The sequence below is a fragment of the Gopherus evgoodei genome, chromosome 2, assembly GCF_007399415.2.
Source record: "Gopherus evgoodei ecotype Sinaloan lineage chromosome 2, rGopEvg1_v1.p, whole genome shotgun sequence".
NCBI lineage: Eukaryota > Metazoa > Chordata > Testudines > Testudinidae > Gopherus > Gopherus evgoodei.
Window position 1 is genome coordinate 273,011,884 of NC_044323.1, and position 12,550 is coordinate 273,024,433.

General features: G+C 38.9%; 1 protein-coding gene across 4 annotated transcripts in view; it reads right to left on the bottom strand.

Moving 5' to 3' along the window:
• Positions 1 to 12,550, bottom strand: part of TAF2 (TATA-box binding protein associated factor 2) — a 112,481-nt gene that overhangs the window by 68,280 nt on the left and 31,651 nt on the right. For all 4 annotated transcript variants that reach the window (XM_030553746.1, XM_030553748.1, XM_030553749.1 and 1 more), the window contains 3 exons: positions 12,027 to 12,140; positions 9,258 to 9,357; positions 6,061 to 6,146 (listed from right to left, as the gene is read on the bottom strand). In XM_030553746.1, the coding sequence (XP_030409606.1) occupies positions 6,061 to 6,146; positions 9,258 to 9,357; positions 12,027 to 12,140 (300 nt within the window). The remainder of the gene's footprint in view (positions 1 to 6,060; positions 6,147 to 9,257; positions 9,358 to 12,026; positions 12,141 to 12,550) is intronic.

A 12,550-nucleotide genomic window follows, 5' to 3' on the forward strand; every position in this document is an offset into this window, starting at 1 on the left:
TGGCATCTCCTATACAAGGTACATCGTATGTCCCAAAGTAGTGGAGGTCAGTAATCACCATATTTTCAAATTCACTTGCTTTTAAGTTGCTCTGAGACAGACCTAAAATTTTCAGTGTACTTTTTGGTTAGAACATTTTATTAATTAATCACCTTCACTGACATTACCGTTGAAGATGAGGAGGGATTTAAACAAAAATCTGAATTAAATCATACTTGTAAATTAAATATTTGGAAAATAAAATATCACATTGCCTCACTATATGATCATATAAGGAAACTTCATATGATAATACACCTCTACCCCAATTAACACGACCTAATATAACACGAATTCGGATATAATGTGGTAAAAGCAGTGCTGAGCGGGGCGGGGGTGCGCGCTCTGGCGTATCAAAGCAAATTTGATATAATGCAGTTTCACCTATAACGTGGTAAGATTTTTTAGCTCCCGAGGACAGCGTTAAATCGGCGTGGAGGTGTATCTACAAGCAAGAAACAGAGTTAAAAGTTCTCATAACTAATTCTGAATTTCACAGTGTCTGTTGGGTTTAAAATCAGAATGCAAATGATCTGCAGCTTCCCCCTGTGAGAATAGCTTGTATGGCATACAGACATTATATTTTAAATGGACTTCTTCTCGATAAGATTTAAAATAACTTTTAAAAATAAGTTGCCTGATCTATAGTCCAGTAAAAAAACAGAAAAGTTACTGTAATTGCCTTATTCGTGAGAAAAGTAAGAACATTTGCCTGTTTTCCATTAGCAGAGCAGAAACTGGAGATGATAAATTTAATAAGTCTGAATTTATTTTTGTTTGGCTGATGAATTAATGTTCAGTGACTGGTTTTGTTGTGCTAGAGTTTTTCCCTTTAGTTATTTTTATAGGTGTTTTATATTGAATTTTCCATAAACTGGTGACATGTCTTAAGGCATTCAACCCAGATGAGATCAGGCCAACTTCCTCAAAAGTAGTCTTATATATCTGGATTTTTTTATTATTATTATTTTATTTTTTGGTCATAGACCAACAATCTCTGTGATATGAAAAACACAAAATATTTTTAAATTGCTGCTTTAAAAACGTTCCCAAGTTAATGCTCGGCAGCAATGACTTAATTCAAACTTGCATGGCTTCAAGGTAGGCCCATGCACCTGTTTTTTCCAGACTTGAGAGGCAGAGAAGGAGGAACTGCAAGGCAGAGTGAGCAAAATTCGTAAACCTTAAGAATCAAGGACTAGGTTTAGAAGTCTTGCCTTTTGGGTCAACATCCATCCAAGGAAAAATTCACCTTCCAGAAACTCCTAGGCTGTTCACCTTGGGGAAAGTCAGGCCCCTGCAGCCTCTGACCAGTCTCTCCCTGCACCTGAAGGAGGCTCACTAATAAGTAGTGCTGGGCCAGCAGAACATCATCTGGCCTTTTGTCTGCTGTTTCAGCTCCTACTTTACAAGAGCACAGAATACTGTGAGAACTGAAGAATTCCCGAACTTTCTGTTATCTTAAGTAACTTATTTTCCTGTCCCTATTTTTTGCCTTGAGTTTAACAGGAAGACACCCCAGCCTTTTTATTTGCTTTATTTTTAAGATGGGAAAGAGAAAGTGTGGCTGTGTGCATGCATGTGTGTGAGAGCATCCTGTGACAGGGTGTATAAACCACATGCCAGTGATAAGGGGTTAAAAAGCTGCTGTGGGCCTGGCTGGACCTTCCCCCATCAGTCATGTCATGAGTGGAATAAAGGTTTAAAAGCAGGAATTCCTAGGCAGTTGATGGGCAGCTCTGAGAGAGAACAGGCAATAGCTCTATAGCCCTCAAGCAGATCTCCTGGAAAGCTTCAGGGAAACTGCCCTCAAGAAGATCATTCACCGATTTCCTGTGCCTACAAAGAGGCAGAAGGCGCCATTATCAGCCGGGCACAATAGATTTGGTAAGCCCCTAAGTTAGCTGTGAAATGTTCTGTGCTCCAACCCTCTGCCCTTCTCACCAGGTAGCGAATCAGGAACTATACTGAAAGAACTTGGGGAGTTGGGAGCCAGGAATCCCCATCTCCTTCAAATGCACACAGACTGTGTGTCTTAAATTAGTATTGGAGAGACTCCTATTTATGCAGGCAGGGACACCCTAAGAATTTAGCAGCACTCAGACAAAAGTAGGCACCCATCAGAGACTTAAGAAGGTACCAGAAAGGAAAAGTAATCATAGTTTAAACAGCCCTAAATATTGTCTCATAAAGACAGTTATTAAACTGTGTTTTGAACCTGAAAGTATTGAGAGACTTGATATTGTCATCTATAATTTCTAGTAAATAAGCGTTTGTTAAACTTCTGTTTATCAAGGTTGCTCTGCTAAAGTTAGTATTATTACCTCTCTTGAGGAGAGAGAAGGAGAGGAAAAAGGTTAGCCACCACATAAAAAACTGAAGTTTGAGAAGCAAGTTTTATAATTGGCTTTAAGATTGTGGTTAGGACCGTAGGTAGCTTAATACTAAAAACAAGTTATTTAACGAACTTTAAATTATTGATTTGATTGACCCTGGTAAAAATCTTTAATTGGGATTTATAAACATGCAGACAACCACCTTCTTAGTCTCTTTTACAGAATGTATAGCAATTGACTGTTTTTTGTACTAAGTTGATGATTTAACTCCAATCCAATAATGACCTTAACTTATTTGATTGGACACTTATAACATTTTATTTTTAGTTTAATATAAACAGCTTACCTTTGGTGATATGTTTTCATGATTTTAGTTTAAAAAATGTAATAATGTGTACAATTGATACCAAGTCACATTTATTTTTTAATAAGTAACAGGGGTCCATATCCTTTGAGGACCTGGGATGGAAACCAGCTGGTCAAACTTAAAGCCTGACCAGCTCCCCTAATAAATGTACAGTGTCTGTGTGTGTGTGTCTATCTCTCTCACACACACTCAGCCCTTTTTGTAATTTCTTCTTATATTCCCTACCCCAAGAAACTGTGAGACCGTATGAATCTACTTGCATTCTTGTAGTTGCTAAGAACTGTATAGCTAGCAACCCCACAATTAAAGACTGTCCAAGAAGGGCCAAAATCTCTGAATGGGAAAAAGTATGAAGTGACCCATTTAATTTATATGCAGCTTCACTTTATAGACCCATAGATTTTAGGGTCAGAAGGGACCAATATGATCATCTAGTCTGACCTCCTGCACAAAGCAGGCCACAGAACCCCACCCATCCACTTCTATAACAAACCCCTAACTTATGTCCGAGTTATTGAAGTCTTCAAATTGTGGTTTGAAGACCTCAAGCTGCAGAGAATCCACCAGCAAGTGGCCCATGCCCCACACTGCAGAGGAAGGCGAAAAACCTCCAGGGCCTCTGCCAATCTGCCCCGACCCCAAATATGGCGATCAGCTAAACCCTGAGCATGTGGACAAGACTCACCAGCCAGCACTCAGGAAAGAATTCTCTGCAGTAACTCAGATCCCATCCCATCCCATCCAACATCCCATCACAGACCACTCAGCATACTTATCTGCTGATAATCAAAGATCAATTGCCAAAACAGACATCCCTATTGCAGTGAACTGTATTGTTTCCTTTCTCCCAGGGAGTGCTTCAAATTGTGGGGATTTAAAGCTGATAATCAAAGCTCAATTGCCAAAAAACAGACATCCCTACTGCAGTGAACTGTATTGTTTCCTTTCTCCTAGGGAGTGCTTCAAATTGTGGGGATTTAAAGAAAACCACGGAATCTGAAGCTAGAAATACCTGTGTTTTGCTGCTCGTGAATTAGATGTATTTGCAAAGGATTTCTGGAGTCTGAAATGACTGAAAAAGAACTATGGAAATTAACTGTATTTTGGCCACATTCCAACTGACTGTTGAGGAGAACATCAGTACTAAAACCTAACTCTTCTTCATTAGATTGCTTGAGAGTGAAGTGAGTTATCTAGTCAGTCCCCCTACCTGTGAACAACAGGGTTGATTTTCTTTACCCAAAATGTATCTCTGAGAACTGACTGTCTAATTAGCTTTTGCCATCTCCTCAACATCCTAATGAGTTTCATAGAATGACAGCGCTGAACAACCAAAGACAAAGGCTCTTCATCATACTGATTCTTCAGAGATTATACTAACCATGTATGATTTTGCTCTAAATACAAACTGAAATACATTTGGAGCTAATGCTTTTAATTATTTAGTGTTTCGTAATTATGGAGCCTGCTTCCTATGAATATTTAGATGACCACATCTGTTTTAATTAATAAATTAAAATTGAAGATATTAGTAATGCTGCTTTAATTTATATTTGAGGTGTAAAATGACCTGATGCTCTTATGAAGGGCATTATATATCATGTATTATGATTTTCTGAGAGAAATGTCATTTTTTATAGATGGTGTCCACTTAATTCCTAACCTGGGATCAGAAAGGCTTTAAACAGCACTGTAGTGATGCAAAGGTGTCTGCCTCTTAACAACTATAGAAATAAAGGCCTGTCAGAAATGCCATTAGCATTCTCCCAGACCCATCTAAGAGGCAAGAACAAATGCAAAGCTGTCTGAACATAATTTTCATTATAAAAATATCCCCTCCACTACAAATATGCATAATTTACTGAAGTCAGCAACTTTAAAAACAATTTACGTACAAGGCAACATTAAAAACATATCTACAAAATAAGCAACAAATATAAAAAAAGTGACTAAATATGATTTGTGCACTCCTTTTTTGCAAAGGGGAAAGCAGAGAAAGTACAACTAGAAGCACACAGACATGTCTGACAGCCTTCAGCATTGCAGGTATTGGGAACATGTACAATTTTAAGCATTTTAGGGTAAGGTAGTCTCAGTTACACAATTCTAAATCCAGAGTAAGTCCACTGAAACTAAAGAGGTTACAACATAGAGCAGAATCCAACCTCTAGTTTGTTGGCTTTTAAAAAACTTGATCTGTTTTTCTGTGGCTTTCCCCAACACCACTCATCCGAAGTCAGTTTCTCTGAAGTGGAGAATATGTTGCTGTTATACTTTTAGCTGCTAACAAAAAACCAAAACCAAAACAAAACAAAAAACCCCAACACTAAATCAAGTCCTAGCTCAGCAGGCCCATTTTAGTTTAACAAGGTATCAACCAGGCCAGGAGGCCTGAAATTAGATATACCAGCTATGCCTCGTTTTCCAGAGGCATGCACAACAAGGCCATCTCATTACTTTGCCTGATTTGCTATTTGTGAAAGAGCAGGGCACTGAATTAAAGCAAAATCCAACATGAGCAGGCAGGCAAAGTGGAGTAATGGCCTGAAATGCACATGAAAGCTGATTCTGTAACTGTAAACAACCATACAGCCTTGTGTGGCTGAGGATTCACCTAGGTTGGAAATTGGTTGTTAGCTACATTCCAGTTCTCATTCTGAAAGACCTTTCTTTCTCTGTTGTTTTTTTTTAATCAGTGTACAATTATTAAATGGGTATTCTGAGGCTATGAGTTCTGATTTTAAACCAAACTAAAATCTGGATGTGCATATACTCAAAAGCAGAAATGCATTCCTGCAGATGGCCCAGTACATCTACTTTTCTCAATGGCTCTTAACAGCTGGCCTACTTTTAAGTTTCATTTTTCTAATTAACAGGACAAAAAGCTCAACATCAAAAGAGTGAATGTAACAAGACATGGCATGAGAAACAAGAGAGCAAAGAAAAACAAATTCAACCACCAAATTCACCATTAATACTGTTTAAAAATCTAAAAATGATTTAAAATCATTGTAAAAGTAGCAGGAATTAAGTTTTTAACTCCCTTTTCCTCTCCTGTCCTTGTAACGAAAACTGGTTTTTACAGCAGAATTAAAAACATTCAATAAAAATAACTGTCTTTAAGTTTTAAAATTAGAGATTCATAAAACAATAGTGATAAACTACACCCACGATGTACTTTATGAGACCATTAATACATACCTAAGGCAGCTGAAGTCCTTCAGCCTTTGGCCTTGTGCCTCACAACACACCCAAAGTATATATTAATGGCCTCATAAAAACACACCCTACAATGACTTATAGTTTAAACAAACATACTTGTCTTTCTCTTTTCCTCCTCCAAATATTGGATGCAGTAAAACTCCACCAGTCTTCAGTTCATATAGTACTATTTGGTCTAGCTCCTAAAAAGTACAAAATATAAAAATGTATATATTGTTAAGCAGAAGACGCTAATTAGTGGGCTTTCCAGTGTTCTATAAAGTGATCATTTCTTAACCTCAGAGATCACCTGAACAACAAGTGAAATGTATTTGAAGTAATTTTACTAATTCGTTTAAGAAAAAAAAAATCATAATCAACATTTTAGCACCAGAGACCTAGCAATATTTACAGGATTACAATGAAGAACAGATGTCCATCATCCAGGCAAACAGAAATAAAACAGTGGAACTGAATAACAGAGCTAAAATTTAATATTCAGTTGATACTATATCAGAGGAACATTGCTATTCACTTTACTACAGCATAAACTTCCTCTGATCCCCTGATGAGTAAAAGCAAGGGACTTCACCAGAATCTGGGAGTCAGAGGTGATTTTGTTTCCAAGGCCGACTGATTTTGCGTTTCCACTAATAATAATCTTATGTTCCTTGTGCTAGTAGTAATCACAGGTGATAGAATTGCCACATTGGACCAGTCTATCTAGCCTTGCATCCTGTCTCTGAAAGGGCATAGTACCAGCTACTTCAAAAAGAGATACAAGAAAACTAGAATTAACATCTTCAGGGAAATTTTCTTTCTAGCCCCCATTAATTAGAGGTTGGCTGATCTTCTAAAGCCCAAGGGTTCATAACCATTTCAAAAACTCTTGGTTGAACTTGTAAAGCAAAATATATGTGCATAATAATAGCACACATTTTGCTTTACATCTTCAGAGCTTTTTGCAAACACGATTATTCAACATGAAACAGTAATGAGTATTGAGAAGGAGCTGTGAAAGAGAGAGAGTTAAATATGGGTAAATGAGTTACGTGAGAAGTGATTCCTTCTCTCCAAAAATTTAACTACTAAGGCCAGTCTCTCCATGAGTTCTGTCCAGGCAGAAACCTGTGCAGAACTTACTGCATAACCAAAGTCTAATATTTCTACCTGTAAAGATAAGGCAGTTTTGACGAAACATGGTCAGAATATTCAGTCCATTACAAATCCTAATGTCCACCTTGATTCATCTTAGCACCCTATATTCACACTGGCCAGCTTCTACATTTTTGTGATGCCCCAGGATGCATCATTCAGTGAAGTCAAAGCTACCAATTGGATCCCTCTGGGATTATGGAGGCAGCCCACAGGATAGCAAGTCAATTGCATTTTTATTATAAAGTAAACTTTCAGAAGTTGGTGGTATGTTATTTCAGACGCTTTCGTCTAAAACACAATTATTTTGCAAAAACAGGCTAACACACAAAACCAAAGACATTTTATTAACTTAATTTTACAGCCTAAGAGCTACATTCAGAAAAGGATTTAGGCACCTAATTGCTACTTTAGGCACCTGAATCCCAGAACCAGTCCCCACTGGGATTCACAAAACCACCACTCAGCTGCCACTGAATCCTGTCAGTTCCCAAACTCACTTAGCACCTAAGTCTTTGTAGTAAAAGCTCCTTTAAGTGCTTCTGTTTCTGCCTCTGTGCTCTTCAGCTGCACTCTCAGTGTCCAGACGCCACACTGTGATAAATGAACCATGGGAAGATAGATGTTCCTCTGCTTCACTTGGCTGCAAAGTTTGATCCAGCAAGCAGGCTCAGAGCTCTCCTACCAGATCAAGGATCTTAATGAAAGTGTCATTGGGCGCAAAAGAGAGAGAGAAGGAAAATGATTCTATAGCCTGGTTAGAGCACTCACTTCAGAGGTGGGAAACCTAGGATCCAGTCCCCCTGATCCAATGACTTTTTTATTTATCTATGCACAGTGGAATAACTTCAACAGGAGAAACTCTGGGAGCCCCACATCAGAATATCCCCTAGCCTGGTGCTTAGGGAACTCATCTGAGAGGTGGCAGATCCCTGTTCAAAGCCTTTCTCCCAATCAGGCAGAGGGGAAACTTGAACCTGGGGTCTCTCATATCCCAGGTTAGTACCTAGCCACTGGGCTACAAGTTAAAAGGAAGGTCCTCCTCCATCCACCCTCTCCCTCCGCTGCTTCTTGCAAAAATGGTGTAGACGCCTAATGCCAAGAGGGTTTGCACAGAGGGGGGCATCTCCCTCCAGGCTGGATTAGGTGCCAAACTCCTTAAAGGAGGGAGGGAGAAGTCTTAAGACATATCCCTCTCCTTGGCATCTTCCATTGGCTAGCTTAGGCAGGGAGCTGCATAGCGTGTGACCTTTGTGAATCCCATTCTTAGGTGCCTATCCCTCTCCATTCATTGTACAGGAAGCTTGAATGCCTAATTCAGGCTTTGTGGATCCCAGTGATTTTCTAAGAACCTAAAAGTTAAGCATGGTAACACTCAGCACTGCCATGCCTTTATGAATCTAGCCTTAAAAGAATAACAGACAAATATTTTGCAAAATGATGCTATATGCAGGGCCGGCTCCAGGTACCAACAAAGGAAGCAGGTGCTTCGGGCGGCCAATGGAAAGGAGCGGCACATCCAGGTCTTCGGCAGTGGGTCCCTCAGTCCCTCTCAGAACGAAGGACCCACCGCCGAATTATGAAGTGGCATAGTAGAGCTGCTGCCGAAGTGCCGCTGATCGTGGCTTTATCTTTTTTTTCCCCTTCCCCCCTGCTTCACCGCTTGGGGTTGCAAAAAAGCTGGAGCCGGCCCTGGCTATATGATAAGTTACCAGAGCCCCTATTGGATCACCTCCATAGTTAAGGAGAGATCCAATGGTAGCTCTGACACCACAGAATGATGAAGCAGATTTAAGTAATATACCTGTATCTGAGTTCCAATATCAATATCTGAGGTTTAAAAATCACATTCTTCTTTTCTTCCTTGTTACTGGGCAAAAGACCCAACAAAGCAGAGGAAACTGACTATAAAGGGGAAGCAATGAAAATGACTGCACAAAGTAAACAGATTAAGAAAAATTTTGTTTCTAGATTTCTTCCATTAGGTATTTCACTTGTAACAACAGGAGATAAAAGTGTTCTGTCAGAAGTATGATTTAACCTGATAGTGTCCCTTTAAATAATAATTCAAAACTATATTATTTGGTTTCTACCTTACCTTATCTTGATATTAAAATGTACGTACGCTTTACAAGAACAAACTTCTTTTGTCTCATTACCTTCTTAATCCAGTGGCGATATTCATTGACACCAAAGGTTTTTTTCATCCAAAGACCATAAATATAGCCAGAGATTCCCTTCAGCACCCACTCATCTGACCTGAAATAAGAAACAACTATGAACTCTGTCTCCTTGACTTGCAGGGTATTTTGAACTAGCCAAGGGCAGCTCATGCTTCACTGATGCACACATTTCAGCAGATTATATAACTTCTCAAGTCTAAGTCAATAGGAGCCTGATGAGCTGTGAACCGATTTATGTGATTTCTGCACCCGGATGGGATTCATGAAACCAAAGAGCCAGCTAAAACTGTGAATTTCTTTTACAACAAAAGCCCAGATTAAAATACACCTCTACCTTGATATAACGCTATCCTTGGGAGCCAAAAAATCTTACTGCATTATAGGTGAAACAGCGTTATATCGAACTTGCTTTGATCCACCAGAATGCGCAGCCCTTCCCCACCCCCCGGAGCACTGCTTTCGTGCGTTATATGCAAATTCGTGTTATATTGGGTCGCATTATATCGAGGTAGAAATGTATAAACAATTATATTAGCTAAAACTGTAACAGTAAAAAAGATTAGAATACTTACTAAAGTAAGTATTAAAACCCATGTTGGTCTACATAGTCTTAATTGTTTGAAAGCTATTTTAATGTGATAGACAAGAGTTAGACAGTTCAGTGCACAGAAAAGACTGACACAAATAATCACAACTGTAAGTATGTACAAAAGTGTACTTAAGGCTATACAGATATGAAAGAAGCAGTTCCCTCTACTCAGTAGACTCTCTCATCAATATTGAAGTCAAAATATATTAATTGATTCACAGATTCCAAAGCCAGAAGGGACCATCATGATCATCTAGTCTGTTCTGTATAATACAGACCACACAGTACTTCCTTAAAATAATTCCTAGAGAATATCTTTAGTTTTGCCACCCCAACCATCTCATCCTTGGGTAGGTGACTTTGAGAAGTGCATTCTGAGGAGGAATATGGATCTACAGAAGGAAGCTGTTTGGTGAACAATAGCATAAGTTTCAAGCACAAGAGTGGCATAGAAGGCTGTAAAGATGTGAATAGGAGAAAGAGCACAAAAAAGGGCCCCTGTAAGGTGCACTAAGGCCTTGTCTACATCAGGAATTTGCCCCAATTACAGCTATTAGTGACCAGTCGAGTCTTCAGCACAGCTAAAGTACATCAGGGCAAATAGTTTACAGTAGCTTTGCCTAGTCTACACTAGGAGTTTCAACTGGTGCCACTAAACCAGTGGCAGGTCACTGATGGCGGAAATCTACTGTATAGACAAGACTTTACATGAATACTAACAGGTTGATGGACAGATGGGTAAGAATAGAAAGAAACTGCAAGAGATTTAGATGAGTAGACTTGTACAGTTATGAAGGTGAGGCGCTCCCCTATCCTAGCAAACTTGCCTAGCCAATCCCATTCTCTTTGCTCCCAGACTTCTCCCTCCCCCTGCCAGCTCAGAGGTCCAGTATCCACCTTCACCAGGCTCCTTGTCATAATCTACTAGTTCTCCCACTCCACAAGTACCCTTTATTCCTTCTGAAATCTAGTCAGGCTGCTTCCTCCTCCACACTGCCTGGGTGGCAGCAGATGGCAATACTGGGAGCACAAAAGAAAGTCTCCGTGCCATCAGTTCTAGTGCCATGTACCACAGCAGCCTGCAGTAGTCGGGCGCAACAATTACAGGGAAAGTCATGATCAGCCCCTGCAGCTCTAATGTAGGTGGAATCTTCAGAAAATGTACCTGTCAAACTCTAAGAAAATGTGCATAGTGTAATTTTTCAAAGGTTTATAACTTAGCCAAATTTGGGCAAATTTTCACAGGAACAGCAAAAGGCACATCCTTCAAACAAAGGCAATCCCTCTGCCAAATTTCAAGTCTTTGCTCCAAAGCACAGAGGCACTAGAGCTTCTCAACAAAAGAGCTGTAAGAATTTTTTTAACATGGGGAAAAATATTTTAACTAAGCTATTTTTCTTAAAACTTTCAAATTCAACCTGAGGCAGAGAGCCGACATGGAAAATTTCAGCCCAAATAGTTAAGATTTGGCAAAATGATAAGCAACTTTATATAAAAAAATCTTAATGGAAAGCATTGGGTAACTTTAACTAAAGGCAGCACTAATAGCTCTGCCTATAACGTGAGATTAATCTTCTTTGTGCATATCTAAATGCCCAGAACCACTGTCTATCATATCCCTGTGAGATACCTTTTCTCCTGAACAGATTAACCTATCCCAGAACCAGAACTCACAGCCCTGATCAGCTTGCATGGATCCAACAGCTACAGGTCTAAAAGTCTAGTTAGGACCCTTCATTCATCATTTTTTCATAGAACCCATACAATTTTTTTTTTACTGACTATTACAATCAACCTCTAATGTAAGATTCTGATCTCCTAAGATTTAGTTCTTTTATTCACTTTGCCCTACCTTATTTGATAATGATGGCATATATTACGTTATATAATTTCAGTAATTAGTAGCTGGTAGGAACAATGTTTTTTCTTTCAGTGGGAAACCAAACAATTTCTCTTGAATTCTTATTCACTGATGAACCTAATGATTTGTATTATTTCTTCTAAGGGTACTGTTTCGCCTACCGTTAGGGTGAAATGCAACATGCAAATTATACTTCCAAAATATCCTATTACCATTTTGTATATAGTACTGTACAGGGGACTGGACTCGATGACCTCTCGAGGTCCCTTCCAGTCCTAGAGTCTATGGTACTCACCAGGACATTCTGGATATAAAACAGCCAAAAAATTGCTGAGCCAGAGCCTGAGCTAAGTATCTCCTTGTCAGCGGAGTCTCATCTATAATCATTGCACTGTGTAAAAGATTTGTGCTAGATCAAAACAAAAAAAGAACATAAGCACAATCTACAAGAGAAGGAAACACAATCAAAACAAAATACGAGATGTGATACTATAATTTGGGAATCTTTCACTTTTTTGCCATGCAGAACTTAATTTCTATATTTTTCTAAATAACCTAAAGATAGACTCTTTAAATAACCTAAAGATCTCCATCTGTTTCCACATGCATACAATGCTTCTGTCCCAAATGCAGAACTAATGCTAGTTTGCTTCTTATGTTTTATCTGGTGAAACTCTATGGATACATGGCACCTTTTTCCAGCTGAAGAAATTTAACAAATTGTCAAAAACTTCAGTAAGACAGCTGCATTTTATTTAACACAACCTTAAATGTTTTATGTGACAGCAATTCTGATTACAGAAAGCAAAATGCATCCTT